Raw genomic sequence first — 21662 nt, 5'->3', positions numbered from 1 at the left:
GATTTGACGAGGAGCTTGGAAAAGTCTACGGCGCTGGAGAAGAGAATAATAATTATAGATATCCAGGTGGAAGAATGTATCGATGATTGCTATTACTCGTATAGACTCGAATCGTGTTTTTTTTTTTTAAAACTGATTTATTAAAAAATTCACACTACCAATTTTTATCGATAAAAACGTCTTACGTATTAAACAGTTGAATGTTCTGCAGATTCTTCAATGATACGAGATCCGTATGTATGTTTGTAGTTCTCGGTGATTATATGTATCGTTTCTTTCGTGCGATCGTCCAAGTACATCGATGCTCGCTCTGCTGTGAATCGATTTAAACGAAACCATCGATCGTCGATTGTGTCTTTCTTCCTCGAAAGATGATGCATCGAACCAACGCGTCGATGCAACTCCGTTACGTAAGAAGTATATAGAATGTCTGTCTCTCTATACTTTTGTGTAAATTTTTCGTTCGAACGTGTCAGCAAACGAAAGACGGTACTCGGAGTAGCCGCCGATACTCGGAGATCGAAACACTATCGATAGTCGAAAATATTCTCACGTGCGCACTGTACGATTCAACTCACACAGTCTTCTTCTGTGAACAGCGATAAATGAGCTTTAGAAAAGGTTTCAGTTAGATTCTACAAGACGATACATCGTCTTCTTCTAACTGGCTCCGGAGGCTCTAAAGCTGCTAGAATCGCTTCGTCAAACACATTTTTCAAGCCTTTCTGAAAAGCGAAAGAAATGATGAATGTGCTCTGTTAAAATGAATGAAACCAAGTGCATATATATATACGGCGATGCGGGGGTCGTAAATAAATTCAACGATACCTGCGTAAGGGCGCTGCACTCGACGTACTTCACTGCTTTCAGCTCTTTGGCAAGCTTTTCGCCTTGTTCGGCCGATATAGGCTTCTGCTTATTTTTTGCGAGTTTCTCAATAGTCGCCGCATCGTCCCGTAAATCGATCTGAGTGCCGACCAATAAGAATGGGGTCTTTTGACAATGGTGAGTTATTTCTGGAACCCACTGATGAAAGATTTCTAATTGATTCGTTAGGAGGCTTCGGTTAATCGACGTATTGGTTGGTGAAACTTGCACGAAGCGTTACCTTTTCTTTAACATTTTCGAAGGAGGATGGCGACACTACAGAAAAGCATACCAGAAACACATCTGTCTGGGGATAACTCAAAGGACGTAATCGATCGTAATCCTCCTGACCTTGGGACAAATTAGATGTAAGTAAAAAGATACAGCGGCGTACCCAAAATTTATACGAATGGATGAGCTCGGTAATTGAGTTGGTGAACACTGTGTATAAGAGAAGTATGCGAAATTAACGATTACCAGCCGTGTCGAATAATCCTAATGTATAAGGTTCCCCGCCAATCATAACAGTTACTGCATAATTGTCGAACACTGTTGGAACATATTCTGATGGAAATTTGTTGGTGGTATATGAAATCAAAAGACAAGTTTTACCTACTGCACCATCTCCCACCACAACACATTTAATTGTTTGCATTTTCCTTGTTTCTCTTAGATCTCTCTATGGAAAGATAAGAATGATACGTTACTACAGAGACAAATGATGATAATTTGTTAAGACGGAAGCACCCTTATACCGGATTACTTGTGTCAGCGACATACAAGATGAATCTCTGTCGCGTTCCGTTCCAACGGGACCGGTCTTGTGTTTTGCGTCGTGTCATGTCTAGTCCCCATGGATTCTGTCATGCCCTATCCAGTCATGTCCGATTACCTACATACACGTTACGTTCCGCAACGTACTGTTGTACGTACACTCGCGGAGGTTCGCGGAGACTCGAGGGATACAAAGGTTCAACGACGACGACGACGACGTTCTACCGGCATCGTCGTCGTCGTTGAACCGTTTCGTTTGGTTGCTTCGTGTTTGCGAAACAGAATTCTTTGTACCAGCAACGAGAATCGTGTCTGTCAACTTGCAACGAGTCGGTTCAGCTGCAGAGATACCTATCTGCTACGAATCAATTGTGTCCTCCCGGAACGCCATTTTAGTAGATATTCCGTCGAATGAAACAGTTTTTCTTGTCAAGTATCATCATCCGAATGTACGAACGGATATATCCGAGTGCATTTTTCACAATTTAACGCGGTAAAAACCGGATCACGTCGAAGAACGTAATACATTAAATTTAACCGAAATACTCACAAGCAACTGGGCGTCGACAACACAATTTACTGTCACAAATTTCGTTCAAGTCGCATAGATGGCCGACAACTCGGCGATTCGTGGATGCGGTATACGACCGCCGCCTATAGTAGCATTTTCCAACACGTTGCCATATGAATCGCATTGACTAATTAATTTTTAGGTCCATGGCTTTGACGCCGCTTGGTCACGAGGGAATTAATTACTGACTTCTCTTACTTTAATTTTGCTTGGTGAAAATTTATATTGGCGTTTTGAACTTTTCTCTTTATTAAGGCATTTTTTCGGGTGAAAATGTTAATTTTTCATGTTTTTAATTGAAATAAAAAATACATGTTTTTGTCCCAGTTACCGTACCCTGAAAAATACGTTGTCCCTATTAATAGGGATTCCTGTGCCCCCAATTACCGTGCTCTTTTTTGAATAATGTTCCCGCGGTTAGGTTATGTCTTCGAACTTTGAACTGTTCAAAACATTTTTTATCTACGAGAGGTGTGTGTATGTAATTTTAATATTACCTTTGATAATTTTAATATTACCAAATATAAATTTCTGGTCAGCCGTTCTGAGAAACGGAGGTAAGGTTAGGTTTGACAGTTACAGAGGGAGCCAGTAGGCTTCGAGGGGCACGGTAATGGGGATAAGCGTTAAATTCCTGTCCCTATTACCAAATTCACTTTAAAAATACGAAAATATTTTAAAAGTGCTCATTTTGCTATTTTTAATAAAATTTGAACCTTTTATGATATAATAAACACTTTACATAAGTGCAAATCATGATAATTATCAATTTATTCACTTCTGTAAAGTACGTATTCCTTACCGGAAACGGTAGGTAAATCCATCGAAATGTTCATATGCATTTTTTAAATTTTTGTACTATGCTTTAATTGTTTAAAAATGCAACCTTCTCGTGTGTAACCCATACATTCGTAGTTTAACTTAATTAAAAAAAATGCGTTCCTTATTTATTTATGCGAGTTTTTTTTGTATGGCTTCTTTAAGTATGAAGGCACGGTATTCGGGACATCTCCCCTACATACGCTCGCTAATGCGTATTCCGTCGGCCACGCCTTAAGCCCAGTCCCCAACGCACGCCTCGGGTCGTTCTCCATTCGCCCGCGTGGCGCGCCACTGTTGCGCGTTCCGAGGGAATTCTCAGATACTAACGCGGGTTAGACCAGTATTCATAGTCGCTACTTATTCTTAAGCAAATGCTTATGCATTCGTCATCCTTTACTAGCTACTAGGTTAGTAGAGGATGCGGCATGTTTAAGCATTTGCTTAAGAATAAGTAGCGACTATGAATACCGGCCTTAGTGCCGCTGAAGCACGCTGCTCAGTGCTCGCGAAATGCGTGGGTGTTTGAAATAAAATAGAATTAAATGCTGGTAAAACTTCAATATATTTCTCGATAGTTATAAAATGATCGTAAAGTAAGCACAGAAAAACACAATGAAAAGAAAAATGCATGCGACAGGATATTTTATATTCGCGACCTTGAGAAAAAGTATAAAAAAATGCTTATATATACTTTACTGTAATAAAGAGGATTGTAAAAAAAACGTAACAAATGTTTGAAAAAAAGTTGCATTCAAATGTAAACGGTTTACCGAAATCTTTCTATTAAGTATACTTATATGTGCATACATACATACATATATATTTGTATAGGTAGGTTGTAAAAATCGGCAGAATTAAGAAGCCGTTGCAAGTAGAAAGAAAAGAAGAACACTTGTGTGTTTTAAGCGCGTGCGTTATTAAAATTACCAAGGTAGAAAAAAAATATATATATATATATATATATATACTTGGTAATTTTGGGACCGTTAGTATTAAATACTAGAGTGTATATAATTATTACTAAAATTGACATTGTTTTGGATAATTTTGTTCAAGTTTTCCCGCGTAAGTCGTTGGAGAAAAGCTCCTTTTGTCGCTCGTTAATTGCGCGACGTTCACAGATGGGACGTGTTTTTGTGCAAGTATCGAGAGGAGGTGCGTATACTACTTCAAGTATACTTGTACATTTGAAGGATGGGTCGTGATGCGCAGCAACGCGAAAAGACCTGTGGGTAATCTTACTGTTTCGTGATGTATGAAATTAGCAATCGTATCGCGAGTAACATATATTGTAATACTATTTTATTATAATTATTAGGTATCACAAATAATATTTGAGCAAATGGCTGCGCGCGATCGTTGTTGTCTGTTTTATCGTAAGAAGAGGTTTTTTCATAGGCGGTTTAATATTACACCTTATATATAGAATATAATTAAATATAATTGTCACGCGGATCGTGGGCGGGCTCTAGAACCTCCCATCCAAACGTTATCGATTCAGAGTGGAATTCGATCGTAACCTTACTCGAGGTTAGAATTGAAATGAAATTCGGTGAAATTAATCGCTACGGAACAACGAAAATTAGACTATATAGATCTGGGGATACGAAGTACGCGTGGAACAGGTATAGTGCAAGTGACAACAACAAGTGTGCGCCGGAAGCCGGAACCAGACCAATTTTCAAGTATACATTGTAGTACACTCCGTGCTACTGCAGTGCGAATGCATCGTTATTCTTCTCTGTCCTTTATACAAACTTTACCGACTTGGGGGTGATTTAGTTGAATTAGTTCCTAGAGTCACCGGCTTTAAATATAGAGTGCGCGCGTCGGAACCACTGGTTTTCCACCAAGTCGGTATTTCAGTTGGCGGCGTGACACATACATCCCGTAAAGATGAGGCATAAGATGTATGTATATAATGCCCGCCTATACCATGTGTCCTCGCCTGCGGTGGTGGTGGTGGTGGTACGTATCAGTGAACGCACGTCGGTAAATTAACCACGAAGAACGTATTAAGCTCGAGAATAGAAGCAAAGGCCAAGAACATGGCGTACGTTATCAGGCAAGCTATTCCAACGGTTCGTGTCAATCTGAATTTGGCAATTACGAGAGACAAGTAAAGTACCGCGAGAGTAGAAAATAATGATATGGAACTGTAAACGAGTCCTTGCGAAATGATCTTTACGTAATGCTGGTTGGGTATCGCGGGGAAGAGTGTTGCTTTTAAGAACCAAGGTAGTCCGAGGCAAAGCAAGACGTCGAATACATTCGAGCCGATTGTATTGCTTATACCCATAGCCCCGTGCCCTAAAAATACAGAAAATCCTCGGTTAGTCATCGAATTCGTAGGTAGAAAACGAAAGATACGCAACATATATATACATACACACGTTATTGTGCTCGCACGTGTGAAAATGACGCGCTAAACGGTATTAATTGTACGGCAAAGCGAAGGAGAGGAAAAAGTTCCGCGAGCATTCGTGCGTGTAATCGTGTGCAACAAATGTTCCCCCATATGAGGCAGTGGGAGCAACAGCGGGCTAACCTAACCACATTGAAACAATTTGTTTTCTCCTATTTTATGTGATTAGTAGAGCCTATTGGAATACATTATTACTACTAACTCAATTTCGGAAAAAATGTGGGTTAGTCCGTTGTTGCTCCCACTGCCTGATATATATGTATACAAGTTGAAACGACGTGGCGCATAGTTGATTGTGAAAAGATTAGGGGAATTTGATAATAGAGTCGGCACGTGCCGCGTTATCGTAACCCAATCTACTCGCGATAGCGCATTATCGCCGAATGGTTGGCTGCCGGTTCGAATTGTTTCTGGATTAGGTATATTACTCGGTAATTATCGGGGCGAAGCGTGGTAAATCCTGACCACCGCTTCGAAGCACGATTTAGGCGAGGATTTATTTCAACGGGCACTGTACATAATATATGTAACTGGATACCGCGAGAAACGAAGACTTAAAAAGGCGAAAATTACCTTGATTCGCGACGATAACGCTCGACACAGCCTCCGGTACGCTCATTCCTGCCGCAAGAAAGGTCAATCCCATTATAGAGTCGGGGATCCTAAACGTATCGCCTGAAATGATGATCGATTGTCACGCAACGTGTACACATGTACATGTGTGTACGCGCAAAGGCAGAGGTCGAGCACTTGGTCAATTACCGTCGTCGTCGTCGTCGTTTCTTACAATTAGTTGGACATTTACAATTACACTTTGGTCACGGAACGGTGAATCGAGTGCGCGCAAGTATGTAGGTACAGAGAAACGAAAGTTACTCGATAATTATTTAAATAAAATCATTGTAAAATCCATACCAATCACGGTGATGACCCATCCAACTATGTACGACGTTGTCGCGATCCATACAATGCACATGGCGAAAGTAAATGGATACCAGGATTTCAACTTGTTCCTTCTACAGTCGGGAATGGTAATGAGGAGTAGAAAATTAATTGGCCATGTCATCAACCACCAGATTCTTTCGCACACCGAGCTTGGCCAGTTCGTCAAGTTTACTATGTCGACTAAAAAAGATGGCACGCATATCGTGAATCAGTCGCGCATAGGTACACCCACGTTTAATCCAATTTGAGGGAAACATGGTACACGCCTACCTATACTATTACTTGATATTTGTATGTATGTACTTACGTGCCTCCTCGTCCTCTTCGTCCGAATCCAATAGATTCATGTCGGCGTTCTTAACGACGACGTCTGAAACGTTGGCAGAATACAGCGAGGCTTTTAGGCTGCTTACAAATATGTAAAACATATGTACCGACGGTTTAACCCTTTCGCGCCTAGCGTCGGATATACCCGGCGTCCGCGGAGCGATCCAAAATGCCCAGCGTCGGATATATCCGACGTCCACGATACGATTCCAAAATATACACATATATATATATATATAATATAAAGCAGAAAGTGTGTGTGTGCTCGTCTGCCGCCTAAAATCTTTGAAACGGTAAACTCTGGGATCACGAAATGTGTCCCAGCTCATTATGCCTAGCTAATCTAGACGAATGTGACTATTTTCACAAAAAAATTAATAAATAAAATTTTATTTATAAAATCAGAATCTAAATTTTGAGCGAAACCGATTAGTAAAGCTAGTATATGTATATATTTATTTATATATATATATATATAAAATATATATAGCAAGACGGCTAGCATCGCCGTCGAGAAAGGGTTAAGGGAGAAATAAATTGATATGCTCGTACCGTGATTGGAAATCAAGGGGCTCTCTTCGGTAAGATTTTTATACTGTTTCCTCCTGACCGTTGCGCGGTGAAGGAACTCGGAGATATTTCGATTGAAACACATTGCTGAAACGATATACATATAGAATCGCGCGTTGAATGCAGTCACGGCAACCATAGTTTTGCGTGATCATTGAAGGGAATGCGCCGCCAGAGAAGCAACGCCAAGTGATAGAAATTTAAATAAAACAAAAGATTATTCTAATCTGTGGCGCACGAGGCTGCAAAGATCAACCGTATTAGTTAATTAATTGTCAGCAAGTGACCCGAACTTTCCGTGTACATACCCGCAATGTATAAAACATAGAAAAGAACGAGAAGCAGTGCTTCGTACCACTCGACACGGCCATCCCGTAGCGTCAAAATTAATAATAGAACTGTAATCGCGTAAGCGATGATATCCCGCGTTACAGGCCACCATTCCAGGCTTAACACCTAGAAATTAAACCCGTTTGATACGTTTCCTTTTTCCACCCCCCTCCACCCATTGTACCCGAAATAGAAGAGACTTTGATCCCCTCTACCACTAATTATTGTGTTAAACGGTAATGTTGCCTTTATCGGCAACTAATCCAAAGTAAGAAGTATTCTCACTTGTTTTGCGAATAAGCCGCAGCAGGCAGGCACGGCCAGTATATTAAAGACGGCGGAGCCAACGATCGTGCCGACGCCCAAATCCCCTTCTGTCACGAAAGTTCCTACAACATTGATAAACAATTCCGGACTAGAACTGGCTGCCGCCATAATAGTCGCTCCTGCGACATCCTCCGTAACATTGATCTCTGAAAGTCAAACACGCCTAATTGTTTCAGCAGCTCCCGTGTCTCGTCCGGTGCTGGCCGCTTTCATTCCGCCTGCCAAGAACACAACTTTTCTTTCCCTCGGATGAGCGAATATAGAAGAGTGTGGCTATGCAAGCACTTGTACTTAGTAGGTAATAATATTATTGCTCCGTTCAACTTACTGCCGCAGATCTTTTTAATGGATGGCACGAAAAAGTCGTCGCAAACGATGGCGAGCAACAAGAACATATAAATCGCTACTACGAAATGTATTATTATAAGACCGGATTGTCTTTGCTCCCGCGTCAGCCCGTCAGGCGGGAACTCTTTGATCGTTGGAGGAGTACAGACCGTTTCGTTTCCTTCTGCTACTGTTGTTGCATTCGGCTCGAATTGCAACAGTTTACGGAGTCCTTGAAGAAAAGATACGCTGTCTACTGATGCGGACAAATTTGTGATGTGTAAACGTGTTCCAGGGAGGTGAGGAACGATAAAACATGTTACCGAAACGGGGAGAGACGGGGAAAAGCCAGGGGAAAGAAAGAGGGAGGTAAAATCACTTTTCAGAGTAGTTTCTGGATTAGAGATTCGTGTGGGTACACTGTACCTACGCACGCACGCACACACACGTACGTAACAAGCGTGTTACGTAACGGTTGATTGTAAATTTTAGTATTGCGCTACCATTTTTCACCTCTTCCGTTCAACGCAGTCACGTAGGTATGTATAAGCAATAGATCCAGCGCGTTTACGTTCTAATTGTTGTTAATTGGTGTTTATCGCTGGCCGTTAACTGTTCCTGTACTCATTGTCAGTACTGTGAAGAATCGTGGAAAATTGTTTGCGGGCCAACTACGTATAGGTATGTTATTTTTGGCAGTAACGTAAGGATGTCATCTTTTGACGAGAGAGAGAGAGAGCGAGCGAGAGAGTAAGGAACGAGAGTAGTTGGGAGGAGAGTGTAACGCAAGGGACTGAGAAAACGAGACTTACGCATATCCGTGGGATTATTTGCACTTGCCGTACTGTTTGGAACAAGCATCGGTAACGTATTTGCGAACAGCAAATATATCGTCGGTATAACGATGATGCAGGATATTTTGTAACCTATCATTCGCTTGTGCTTTCGCGCCATCGTGAAATTTATAGCTGAATTAGTCGGAGAGAAGTCCCAATGGCCGAATCAACGATACAATCTGCTGTTCCGTTTGATACTGATTTAGTTTCGCAGAGAGACTATCGACAGACCACGTCGATATTTTTCGTTTACGAGCATTATCGGCTCCAACTTTACACAGATAAGATACTACACGAAGCGAGAATCAAGACATCCCTTTGCTGATATAATCCAACAGAAGGAAAGTTCCTGCTGCTGAACTGCTACCAACAATGGGAAGATCCCGAACCCGAAAATTCAAAAAAAATTTCAAACTTCGTGGATTTTATCCTGATTACGACGCAATGTTCTTTGCTGCCCAAATTCACACTAATTGTAAGTAAGTAAATACCTACCCAATGACCCCCACCCGTTGAACGTCTGAACGCCGCCGTGTACCCTACATTTATGTACATACTAGCTTTACTACTCGGCTTCGCCCGAAATTCAGATTCTGATTTTTAAAAAAAAATTTTTTTTTTTAGTTTTTTTGTGAAAAATCATCTGGATCGATCAGGCATAATGAGCTGAGGCACGTTTCGTGATCCCAGAGTTGATCGTTCGAAAGTTTTTAGGCGGCGGACAAACACACAAACATATAGTAGCTTTCTGCTTTATATGTTAAGATGTAGTCGAAGATGTACCACCTACCTATTGTAATATCTTGCGTGACCGTTCGTCGTCGAAAGAACGCGACATGTGTAGATACTTATGTACCTACGCTTACTTACATGTACAGACCCCAAAAACTGCGAATGAATTTGTTATATTTCTTTGTGTTTTTTGTTCATTTAATCACGTACTGGGATACCTACAGAACTCGTCAGTTCACCCCATCGTGTTCCACTATTTCGTTCCTGTTCTCCTCTTCCTCCTCCTTCTCCTCCTCCTCCTCCTCCTCCTTCCACCCCCTCCAACCACGAAAATAAAGCCTAAACGATACTTGATAACTTTATTTTTCCAACTACTTTCCTATTTTTAAGCCTTATTTTTAATACCGATACCGCGCACTTGAGCGTGTATCGCGTGTTCGCTTTATAATAACACACTTAGGATTGGAATGGAGATTGGAGAAGCAAATGGCAAAGAATGGCAGAAAGCGAAGAAAAATTGGGGATGCTTGCTTCTCGGCAATTATCAGGAAAACGTACAGGATGCCGCGTCGAATTTTCAAGGAAGCCGTAACGACGATTCTGGTGCAATGACGATTTCGCATTTTGACCGCGGCACGATTCAGCAGGCGCGATGCGCGAGAGATGAGAAGAGAAGAGTTAGAGGGAGGGGCGATTCCAACAAACGCTGCCGGACTTTAGAGTAGTTGTTAATGTAGTATATGTGTGACAACGGGATTGACAACATGGATACGACTGACTTGGGAGGAGGTTCGTTCGAATATCTTGCCAGTATTATAGGAAATCGATGCGTTTCGCGGTACATCGGAATCGGTTGATACCAAGAGAGAGTCGGGGGTGTGTTTCGGGGACCGTGATATAAGATATAACCGGATAATATTAAAGAATGTAAATTAGAGAATCGAACGAGGTGAAGAAGACGAAGAAAGAGATGAAGGAGAAGGAGGAGGAGAAGGAAAACGATGAGGAGGAGGAGGAGGAGGAGGAGGAGGAGGAGGAGAAGGAGGAGGTGGAGCAGCAGCAGCAGCAGATGGAGCAGGAGGAGGAGGAGGTGGTGGTGGCGGTGCAGAACGAGGAGGAGGGGAAGGGAAAAGACCAAGAGGAGGAGAAGGTGGAAGAGGAAGAAAAATTGGAGGTAGAAGAGCATGATGGATCAGCACTAGCATCAGCAGCAACAACAACAACAGAGGAAACAGTAGAAGAAGATAGAACTTGGGAAAATGCAAAAGCAGAAAGACGGGGGAGAGGGGGGGGGGGAAGGGGGTGGAGGTGGACAAGGCGGAGGACGGCGCGGGAGAGGAGTAAAAAGAGGGCTGCAAGATCGAATAAAACCAAGACGGAGAGATTCCCAAAATATAGTGCATTGTGCATGTATTGAGGAAGATCGAAACGTACAGGTGTGTCGTGTGACGTTGCGTATCGTGGTACCGCGGTACCTACTTGTGGAGTTTAGTTGCCGGCGATTGTTCGGGAATACAGACGCAATGCTTCCGGGATCGGAAAGAATTGGACGTGAAGGAGAGAAAGAGAGAGAGAAAAAAAACACGATATTCGCGGCGTGCGATATACAATACGCACTGAAGGACTTGTAAACGTGGCCTGGTAATTTTTCATGGTTTTGCTGATCGATACAGTTGTGTGAATTTTCATGATAACGGGAGGCTCGACTCCTTCCTATAAGTCCACGGCATTAATAATTGGTTCAAACTGCTCCAAGTAGTTTAATCAATAGATTAATCAAATTTCATTCCTCTCGCTCCCCCCTCCCCCCACGCCACCCTGGCTATCCCCCCCACCACCACCACCGAACCCCCATCAGACTCGCGGTCCATACCTGCTTCTTCCCTTCTTGCCCGTCTCCTATTTCAAGTCGAGTTCCTTTTTTTTTCTTTCGGTATTCTACGTATCAAAATACATTCTATCGTAATACGAATCAAGTCCTTGTGGTGTTCTCCTACGCGTACATGCGTTCGGCAAGCCGATGGTGATGCTGCGAGCAGAGTAGCTATATTTTATTACCGCCACTAATGGCAATCAGCTCGCGATGGATGGGCATACGATATTTGCACGGATCGTTGCTCGCGACCGACACAGTGGATGACGGAGGCTCGGACTTTCCATCGATTTCGATTGCTCAAGAGTTGGGGAAGGAGAGGATGCTGAAAGAAATGAGGGTACATACGTGAACAACACTTGGCCCATTTCAATTCTGTAGCAAGTCCGTATAGAATGGTACCCACCTATTATTCTCGCGAATGAAACGTAAGCAGGACGGAGAGAACCGATTGCCGCCGTCGATTTCGTACAACGGAGAAAAGAATCAAGTAGACAGATTGCGCCATCAGCATCGCGCAACTATCGTTATGATCTCGCGTTAAAAACAGCCAAAGGTGCGAGACACTTTGGTGGAAAGAACGGCGGGACGTTGCTGATATGCGCGCAAGGTTTCGGTGCACGCACCTACTTACACCATGCGCGTAACGATCGGTATTGAAAAGCAACAGCAGGAATTTGGGGAAACAGTTTGCTTGGTCGGCATGTTGCGGAATATAGAATAGTATGTAGATCGTATCGGCGGTGCAACTGATCAGAAGTAACGATTAAAAAATCCTTTCGCTGGTTCGGACGACGCTGCGCGTGGGAGGGGTGGATGGATGGATGGATTGCTAATTATTGGCCACCGGCGGCGGTGATTAATAATCGGCAACTGAACCGCGATGGCTGTCGTTTGTTTTCAGCATGACGAAACTGTTCGACACCAAATGGCCGAGCCACGTTACATCTAGTTTATGCGACGTACATTAGACATGAATGGCATCTCCTCTGCCAACTTGAATGAGAGCAATTTAACTTCTTTAGGTTGCTTAATCGGTAGGAAGTCACATCAGCTATACACACAGCTGTGTAACCTGTACAACACACCGATACGTGAATCGTTTGCTTCGTTACGTCCGCGTCGTTAGTACGGAATCGTAGGAGAAAAATCACCGGGGCCTAACAATCTTAAGAATGCACGGGGAGAAGAGGCAGCTGGTGCATCGAACCAGGAAAGTGATCGATGATTATCTTTCCATCCCGCGTAAACCGGAAGAATATTATAAGCGAGAAGTAATTACGATATCAGCGTGTACCCAGCATTAATTCGACGATATGTGTGCATAATAATATGTAGTACCTAGGTACACACCCACGGCATGTTTGTGAAGAAAGTAGATTTATACAAAAGAGGGGCTGGTCAATTTTACGTCTAGCATGCGACTCTAAAGTCGAGAGGAAGGAAATTTTTTCTGCACGGCACGAGCAACGTCGCGCGTCATCACCTTGGGATTAAAGAAAAATCGATTGTTGAAAGGTGGGGAACACGCGGACAATTGAAATTATTGGGAGAAAATCTGGCTCATCTGCGCGTATCATGTAGATTGACAACTGATCTATTAGGCCATAGGTATACCTACGCGTAAACGAGTTTCTTATACTTACAATTAGAGTAGTTTAAGGGGAGGTTCCGGTTTAGAGCCCAAAAACTAGGTGATCTTTAGGAATTAATTAAAGGAAAACTACTGTATATAATTTAATGGGACTTTTTGCATTGTATTAAGGATGTCTTAAGTTATAGAGATATATTTTTTGTTTTATAATTAATCATTGCAGACGGCACTGGGGAGTCGTTAAAGTCAAGGCGTCAAAAAATTCATCCAAATCGGTGGGACCTGTATCCCCAAAAGTTATTATCCGATTCGACTGAAACTTTTTTTATTTTGAAGAATATACTTCTGGCTAGGAGGGAAACCAGAAAAAAATACAACAAATTGAAAATTTATAATTTTCAAAGGCGTTGAAAGGATGAAAACTATAGGGAAAAAGTGATTTCAAACTTCAAGTGTCGTTATTTTCTAAAAAAATGTCATTTTTGTATTTTTTTTCTGGTTTCCCTCCTAGCCAGAAGTATATTCTTCAAAGTAAAAAAAGTTGCAGTCGAATCGGATAATAACTTTCGGAGATACAGGTCCCACCGTTTTGAGAAGACTGTTTCGAGAAAAACGCGTTTAAAGTTTTACGTGAGTGCCGAGTGGCAGGGTGCTACCCATGCATTTGCCGCTACTGAAGTGCCTATAACTTCGGGAATTTTACGAATTTCAACAAATCCTTTTAAACACGCATTCCTAAAAGGTTGAGCATTCGAAAAATGAAATAAAAAAAAAATCGACTTTTAGACCGGAACCTCCCCTTAAGCTGGCATAGATTACTTTTACCGAGTCGTTATAGACGTACGTATGCACAGTGGCGGACGCAAGAAACTTTACAACCTTTAAAATCCCATAACTTTTTTAGAATCGCTCCAAACGACACGAGTTTTTTTTTTAGAAGCTAGGAGGATTAGTTTGCTAAGTCACGTGTTTCGTTGAGAATCAGATTGAAAATCGCGAAATTCCCGAAATCAGCGATTTTCGACCTTACTCTGCGATCTTCAAGCGTTTATACCTCAGAGCAACGATTTCTTTTCATTTGCATTACAGACTCACAAAAAAAAGTGAAAAAAACGACGTTTACTATTTTTTCCGCTATTCCGACCAATTGCATTTTTTTTTTTCAAAACGACGAGTCACGTCACTTAGCAAACTAATCCTTCTAGCTTCTCACAGAAACTCAAGTCGTTTGGATTAATTTTAAAAGAGTTGTGCGATTTTAAAAAGTGTCCGAATATTTTCGTTACTCGCTGAACATGCGAAAATACGAAGATGCGTGCACAGCTTGCGTTGTACATAAATCGTACGGTGCGCGGTGATAGTAATGCGTAGGTTTATCCCGGATAATTACGTATCGACGGGTAAGTACGATGCTCGTTTCTCTTGGGGTAGGTATAATAATTGACGAGTGGAATCGCCCGATGATGATTATTATCGCTATCGCCGCGCGCGCAGCAGAGTCGGCTACGTTATACCACGAAAGAGAAACTTTACAAAGAGACAGATTCGCTAGATGAACGACGAAGGTCGGTGAACTCATTACGTTTGTACTGATCGTAGGTAGTCGAACGAATACGACCAATTGTCATGATTCGTAATCGCCGAGTACAGTGTGTATCTGGACATTTGTGTTGAACAAGTGTGCTGTAGCAGCTGCGGGCAAGGCTGTCGAAACTCGTACCATGGGTTTGCCGAAAATCGGGCAGCGATGTAGCGCGCAACAGGCTCGATTACCGATCGCAGGCCGAACCGGCGGTTTAAAAGCCGCGAACAACTGTGCGGTGGAAGATGTGACGTGAAAGGAAAAGAATGGCAACTACGTTGCTGTTGGCCGCTCTATTTGTTACCGCACACCACCGAGTGTGTCTCTTGGTTCAACGTTGACGGAGAAGAGAAATTATCACAAGTCCGAGATCCGCGATTCGAAACGGACTTCTTCCTACTTGTTTCACATTTTTACTGCATTTCTAAATTTTATCGTAACTGTACATTCGGCACGCGGGACCAATTTATCCCGCGATCGATGCGCACTTGCTAATCACTACTTCACGTTGCAGGTATAAATTGCACACCCCCGGCCATAGAAGATTTTCCACACGATCTTTTCGACGAGAAGCAGAGGCAAGGCGGGGCTGTTGTCGTACACGTGATCGTTTCGCTCTATCTATTTATCGCGTTAGCAGTAGTATGTGACAAGTTCTTTGTTCCCGCGGTGGAAAAAATTTGTCACGGTAAGGAAATTCCTTTTCAGTCGATTTACCACGTAATTATTTAAAGCTTACAATTACACCTAATAATCATACCTACGTACAGTATGTATCGTACTGTCGCGCATGGTAGTAACCGACCCTTGGAGGAGCAAAAGAAAACGAACGTTGCATTCCCTTAAACAGACACGCGTATGTATGTACGTGCATGTGTGTGTATATGCGTATAAAGATCGGACGTGTTGTTGAAATTACAGCACTGTCGATGTCCAAGGACGTGGCCGGCGCTACCTTTATGGCCGCAGCAACGTCGGCACCGGAACTGTTCGTAAACGCGATCGGCACGTTTATCACTGAAGGTGACATCGGTGTCGGAACAATAGTAGGCTCGGCTGTATTCAATATCCTCGCAGTGCCGGCTTGCTGCGGGATTGGTGCGGGAATGGTAAGTTTGGGTGCAAACCAATCGGGAATGTGCTGCGTTAATATGTACGTATTTGGTTCCTTTCCACGATAACCACTAGCCCCGCTACTCAAGTACCGATCTTGCGATTCGCGCGTCGATATCACGAATCTATGTAACGCACCGTAAACTGGCGGAACATTGGCATGTTTCTGGAACATTTTGCTATGTAACATAAGAATTGACATTTTTACATTTGCTTTATAGGGGAAACAACACCTTGAAGCCCGGAAAAAAGTGCAATTTTTTTGAATTTTTCGTCAGATATCCATACGTCGTAGGAAAGTCATTGATGTGGGGTTTAAATGTGCATGTAGTGGACAGTGTTTTAGAATTTTTGTGTGACAAAATGTACAGTTTTAATCAAGTTATAGAGGTGAACGTAGAGCGCGACGCGTCGAACACGATCCGATGGTTTCCCACTTTATTCGCGTCGCGTTCATCTGAGAGAAAAAAGGAGAGCATTTTTTTAATCTGTATTAATATAGTTACAGTTAAGCGCACGGAAATTTAATTACAATAATTTTTGGAGAAATAGCGGAGCTTAAAGCGGAAAGTTCTAAAATTTCGAGTGAGTTTAAGGAAAAAATCAATACATTTTGGGGTGAAAAAAATAGTAAAAATAATTTATTTTTAATTTCCGTACGCTTAACTGTAACTATATTAATATAGATTTAAAAAATACTCTCCTCTTTTTTCTCAGATGAGCGCGACGTGAATAAAGTTAAATACCTGCATTATATAAATGGCACTAAAAAGTTAAAGTTTTACCACATCTGAACTTACATTTGTTTCTTTTTGTGTCCAATGCACTCTATTTTATAATTTTTTTTATTTTTTTAATTAACATTTTTAAATTTGGTTTAGGTATACCTAATATTAGCTATTGTAACATTGCATCGTTTGTGATCGTACTGCAAGTGTGAAAATGCATACAAAATTGTTTTCCTTTTCCTTTTTAATAGATGTTAAGTAGATGCGAATGTTACCCCGTACTGCCAATGTTCCCTCAGTTTACGGTACGTACTTACTTGGGTACGTACATACCCATGTATGTATGTATGTCGGTCGATATGCACAGGTAGTGCCTCTGGACTGGTGGCCGGTCAGCAGAGATTGTCTCGCCTATGGCGTTACCGTCGCTATTCTGATATGTATCATACACGACGAGCGCGTAGAATGGTACGAGGCGTTAACGCTAGTGTTACTATACATCGTCTACATTGCTGTCATGTACTGGGACAAATCGTTTCAGCGATGCACACGATTCCGTACGCACACCGTTGATCAATCATCAACGGATGACCACCGACTGGCGACAGGTAAGGATCCCTACCTGTTGGTAGCGTAGACCGGGGGCGGTAGTAACACTTTGACTTTGGAATACGATTACGCAGGAACTGTTACATTAACAACAAAAACTCTTATACGGAAATGCTCCTTACTTATCTGACATCATTGAGTCAGAACAGTTTCGCTATATGTCAAGTAATATTCGAGTTATTAATAAAAACTGTGAAGCGTGTAAAGTGGTTGGAGTCGATAGTAGCACAAATTTAACTTTACAAAATTAAAATATTTATTCATTTAAATTATAATAATTATTGAAAAAAGTAAAATCTTCCACTAATTACGCGGCATCGCAATTGTGGCAGAAATAAAAAAACGTTTGTCTAGTCTGCACTCGACTGCAGTAGACTCGCGCTCTGCTTGCACGGGGTTTTCCGCTTATTCGGTGGCATCTCGTTAACAAAGCCTTTCACGATGCTCCAACATTTTCAAGACACCTCCGTATACGTAATATTTTAAGACCAAGTTCACCGACCATACGTGGAAGCTAGACACGCAGATTTTCAAGACATTTTAATTGCTAATCTTTCTTCTTTTAGAGGGCAGCATCGAAATTTGTTTAGCTAGATCCGATAAGGTGCAACCGACCGGTGATCAAGCCGAGCACACGGATGTGCCGCTACAAAACGGTGGGACGAAAACTCAGGAAGAGAACCCGGCGGATGCTAGTAAGTGTAGAAGTAGTGCGACTGTCGGGACTGAACATGTACTCGAGTACCTATGCAGGTATCAGGTTCTACCGAGAACTCGTCCTCGCGTTTCGTGGCGACTCTTATCGCGAACCAACTTGCTGCTTTGTTGCACGCGATCCGATTACACTTAGTCCATCTGGCTCGACACATATGTAGGTATTTATGTAGCTATTAGGCAGGGTTTGTCGGTTTTAAAAACCGGGTTTAAAAACCGGTTAGTATTTATAAATCTGTAAAATTCGAAAACCGGTTTTTAAATTAAAAAAACCGGTTTTATATACTAGAATTGATATGCAGAACGGAATTAATTATTTAATTAAAAACTGTAGGTAACAGTTTACTGTAAAACTAATCTTCGTGAGTTCATATTTTGAGAAAAAAATACCAAATGGAATAAAGATTTATATTTTTATGGATTTTAGTTATTTTCTTTTTTTATTTGGGTTTGAATGCAGTCTATTTTATTGTGTTATATTTTTGTAGATTCATAAATATTAAATTAACTAAAAAATTATACGTATTTGTACAGATTTTAGGTATTTTAATTTTTCTTTTATTTATTTGATTTTGTATAGATAGATTATATTTTGTTTTGTTATATTTTTGTAATTCTCTAATATTAAGGAAACTGAAATTTTTTAAAATAAGAACAAATATTGATTTACTGTTTTAATTATAATTTTTTTGTGAAAATTCGAAAACCGGTGTGACCGGTTTTTCGGAATAGTGGAAATCGAAAACCGGTTTAACCGGTTTTTCGGAATAGTGGAATTCGAAAACCGGTTTAACCGGTTTTTCGGAATAGTGGAATTCGAAAACCAGTTTAACCGGTTTTTCGGAATAGTGGAATTCGAAAACCGGTTTTTTCAAAACTCGGTTTTTGTATAAACCCTACTATTAGGTCACTAGCTGTACGCTCGTTCGTACGATGCTGGTTGAAATAAAATTGAAAAGCAAATGGAAACGCTACATGGACGTAGCCATGTACACATCAGCTGGCCGCAACTAAAGTTACAGTCTTCTTACGTTTTGCAGATTACGAGTACGAGTTATTGGTATGGCCGGCACGGGCAGGCTGGATAAGAAAAACAGCCTGGATCATGACATGGCCGATTCACCTGATATTCATGTGCACGATACCGGACTGCGAAAAGCCGCGATTCAAGAACTGGTTTCCGGTTACGTTTCTCATGTGCATCATCTGGATTGGATCTCTGAGCTACGTTGTCGCCTGGATGATCACTATAATCGGTAAAGGAAGCAGCGGCCAGTGTACCTAACGATACAAGATCCTGTTGCGCATGGAAAACCAACGATCGCTCATTTTCCAGGTGACACGCTCAAGATACCGGACTCCGTAATGGGCATTACTTTTCTCGCAGCCGGCACCAGCGTCCCAGAAGCTGTCTCGAGCGTGATAGTGGCGAAGCAAGGTAAATTACTATACTCGCACCAATAGCGAGTGCAAGCGCAGTGCATAAGCTTCTAGGAAAAGTTATATCTATCGCCCGTTAATTGGGGGTAGCGCGTTAAACCTTTGGATCGATTTATTTTGTGCCAGGACACGGTTCGATGGGAATTAGCAACTCGATAGGATCCAACACTTTCGACATATTGTTGTGTTTGGGTCTGCCGTGGCTAATTAAATCTTCATTTTCACCGACGCAACCTGGGAAACATTACATCAGTATAAACTCCGGGGGACTCGAATACAGTGCCATATCGTTACTGTCGACATTGATGTTACTCTATATTGCTTTTGCCTCGAATAAGTTTCAGCTCGATAGAAAAGTAGGCCGAGCCTGTTTATGTATGTACGCCGTGTTCCTCATATTAGCGTCGTTGATAGAGCTCAATGTATTCTTCAGGGTGAACTTGCCCACGTGCCAGAGGACGGTGAAGTGATAAAGAATATCGAGGATAGAAAACGCTTAATAATATTCGATACGGTTTTAGTTGATCGTCATTGGTTCTCTCGAACTTGCGAGCAACACCGTGCACACCGAGGGATACCTACTGTTTTATATTACGCGAATCTACTTCTCCTCCCTTCGACCCGCGCCCAGCTGCCTCAACGAGACGTTCCATCCCGAGGATCCAATATATCATGCCATCGTTTTCTTCGTACACAGAAAATAGATGCATATTGCCTACCTATCTGAATCGCGTTACGTTGTCCTTTCCCTGCCCTCTGTTCCTCCGCCAACATTTCTCTCGTACACACACACACACACGCACACAAAAGACAAACACCGCCTTTGCTCAACGCCACCGAGCCACCGGGCCACCAACTTCTCTTCATCCTGAACCAAGAATCTATCGCTATTCTCTCGCGCTGTTCTTCTTACCCCGGATAGTGGACACCTACTACTTGGTCCGGTTCAACCATCGGCATCGGGGCAGATGAAAAAGTAAACATCTTATCCTTTGGTAACACAAGCAAATACGTACATTCACTGCGTCACATTCGGATGCGCGCGTGCACTTCGGAAGGTAAAAACTTACAAGTGCTCGTAGAAAATGGTACCGACACGCAGCGAGGTGCGAAGCGAGCATCGGCGAAGCGACAAGTAATTACAATAAATGATAAATCGACAATCGTCCGGTAGATCGTAAGGAGAAAGTTGAGTCTAAAGAGAACCGAGGATAAAAACAAAAAAAGAAATGGGGCGCCGGCGAAATTGTACGATCGTAGGATACCCATAGGAAAGACTGCCGCTTTCGTCGTCAACACACATATCACAGATATATAGGTACAGATCTACATACATCGATACGCGCGCCCGTGATCAAGTATCCCACGATCGACCCAAGTTTCGACGACCAATTATTATCGTTGCGGTAGGGGATTACCGAAACGAGGAACCGCGACGGTAGCCCCGACAATTTTATTGCGATAATAATTGCGCGCGAAATCGTTGCCGTTTTGATTGAACACGCCGTTGCGCGCACTGAAATTCGCCGCCCGCGCCGGTTGTATATTTAGGTAATCTACGAACTTAACAGATTTAATAAAGTACTGTAATAAGTTATTAAAAATAGAAGTGGCATCCTCTTATTCTTCTACCGTGCGCACCTACCTACGATCGCCGCCGATACCTAATAACGACAGTAGATCCCGGTGACTGCAACGTGTTCCGTCGCGTCGGCAATTGCAATCAATGTTTCCGCGACCTTTGGCAAAATTTCAACAAAGGAGTGTCTGCTCGGACGCAAGACGAGACTAGGATTCGCCACGCGTCGCAGATTCGTTCCAGCGAGGAGCAGAAACACGTCGGGGAACGGTGCGCCGTGTTTTGACAGGTAGGTACTACCCCGAAGACCGTTCCTTAGTTTCGCGTTCTGCATACGCACATAGAACCTTGGAAAATCATTAAATTCATGCGAGTGGTTCGAGGCGATCCACCCGGGCTGTTTGGGGGTTTCAACGACGACGAATCGGCGGCACAGGAGGGAGAATACGATGCGAAGGAGATGGACCAGGCATAGTGTTCGGACAGGGAGGAGCGCGCGATGGTTCAGGTGTAATAAGAAGGGCTGGATCGGTAGTGTGGGTCGGGTGATGGTAGGTCGAGCGCGTACTACTGTATA

At 42.4% G+C, this 21662-nt stretch overlaps 3 protein-coding genes across 11 annotated transcripts; 1 reads left to right on the top strand and 2 right to left on the bottom strand.

Annotated features, from left to right (window-relative positions):
- Positions 1-116: 116 nt before the first annotated feature.
- On the bottom strand, positions 117-2289 carry LOC143369462 (cdc42 homolog). Of its 7 annotated transcripts, none has more exons than XM_076813428.1 (6): positions 2188-2202; positions 1480-1544; positions 1345-1416; positions 1109-1218; positions 829-1026; positions 117-725 (listed from the first exon to the last, which is right to left on the bottom strand). In XM_076813428.1, the coding sequence occupies exons 2-6, from the start codon at positions 1520-1522 to the stop codon at positions 636-638; spliced, it is 513 nt and encodes a 170-aa protein (XP_076669543.1). In that variant the 5' UTR covers positions 1523-1544; positions 2188-2202; the 3' UTR covers positions 117-635. The 7 variants fall into 7 exon arrangements, with proteins under 7 accessions (XP_076669543.1, XP_076669544.1, XP_076669541.1 ...); XM_076813429.1 differs by lacking the exon at positions 2188-2202 and adding an exon at positions 1623-1915 and having other exon boundaries at positions 1480-1546; XM_076813426.1 differs by having other exon boundaries at positions 1345-1544; positions 2188-2289.
- A 2032-nt stretch (positions 2290-4321) lies between these two features.
- LOC143368870 (sodium/potassium/calcium exchanger 4) lies at positions 4322-9239 on the bottom strand. Its single transcript, XM_076812067.1, has 9 exons — positions 9098-9239; positions 8287-8517; positions 7917-8104; positions 7610-7757; positions 7284-7388; positions 6712-6774; positions 6375-6584; positions 6033-6134; positions 4322-5344 (listed from the first exon to the last, which is right to left on the bottom strand). Exons 1-9 carry the CDS (start codon positions 9237-9239, stop codon positions 5010-5012), a joined length of 1524 nt encoding a protein of 507 aa, XP_076668182.1. The 3' UTR covers positions 4322-5009.
- A 254-nt stretch (positions 9240-9493) lies between these two features.
- Positions 9494-21115, top strand: Zyd (sodium/potassium/calcium exchanger zydeco). Of its 3 annotated transcripts, none has more exons than XM_076812068.1 (8): positions 9494-9596; positions 15417-15590; positions 15824-16011; positions 17111-17351; positions 17919-18047; positions 19107-19322; positions 19403-19504; positions 19633-21115. In XM_076812068.1, the coding sequence occupies exons 1-8, from the start codon at positions 9494-9496 to the stop codon at positions 19974-19976; spliced, it is 1497 nt and encodes a 498-aa protein (XP_076668183.1). In that variant the 3' UTR covers positions 19977-21115. The 3 variants fall into 3 exon arrangements, with proteins under 3 accessions (XP_076668183.1, XP_076668184.1, XP_076668185.1); XM_076812069.1 differs by lacking the exon at positions 9494-9596 and adding an exon at positions 10560-10642; XM_076812070.1 differs by lacking the exon at positions 9494-9596 and adding an exon at positions 15027-15098.
- The last annotated feature ends 547 nt before the right edge of the window (positions 21116-21662 follow it).

This window comes from Andrena cerasifolii, chromosome 5, assembly GCF_050908995.1.
Source record: "Andrena cerasifolii isolate SP2316 chromosome 5, iyAndCera1_principal, whole genome shotgun sequence".
NCBI classification, from domain to species: Eukaryota; Metazoa; Arthropoda; class Insecta; order Hymenoptera; family Andrenidae; genus Andrena; species Andrena cerasifolii.
The sequence above is the reverse complement of the archived record's forward strand: the minus strand, read 5'-3'. Positions and strand labels throughout refer to the sequence as shown.

Excerpts from the sequence above, each read along its gene's own strand:
- LOC143369462 (XM_076813427.1), bottom strand. The coding sequence starts at position 1,709 with ATGACACGACGCAAAACACAAGACCGGTCCCGTTGGAACGGAACGCGA. Across the intron at positions 1,547-1,622 it reads TCGCTGACACAAGTAATCCG|AGAGATCTAAGAGAAACAAG; the intron begins GTATAAGGGTGC and ends ATCTTTCCATAG. Across the intron at positions 1,219-1,344 it reads AGGATTATTCGACACGGCTG|GTCAGGAGGATTACGATCGA; the intron begins GTAATCGTTAAT and ends ATTTGTCCCAAG.
- LOC143368870 (XM_076812067.1), bottom strand. The coding sequence starts at position 9,239 with ATGGCGCGAAAGCACAAGCGAATGATAGGTTACAAAATATCCTGCATC. Across the intron at positions 7,758-7,916 it reads GCGGCTTATTCGCAAAACAA|GTGTTAAGCCTGGAATGGTG; the intron begins GTGAGAATACTT and ends TTTAATTTCTAG. Across the intron at positions 6,775-7,283 it reads CCCCTTGATTTCCAATCACG|ACGTCGTCGTTAAGAACGCC; the intron begins GTACGAGCATAT and ends CCAACGTTTCAG.
- Zyd (XM_076812068.1), top strand. The coding sequence starts at position 9,494 with ATGGGAAGATCCCGAACCCGAAAATTCAAAAAAAATTTCAAACTTCGT. Across the intron at positions 15,591-15,823 it reads GGTGGAAAAAATTTGTCACG|CACTGTCGATGTCCAAGGAC; the intron begins GTAAGGAAATTC and ends TTGAAATTACAG. Across the intron at positions 17,352-17,918 it reads TGACCACCGACTGGCGACAG|AGGGCAGCATCGAAATTTGT; the intron begins GTAAGGATCCCT and ends TTCTTCTTTTAG.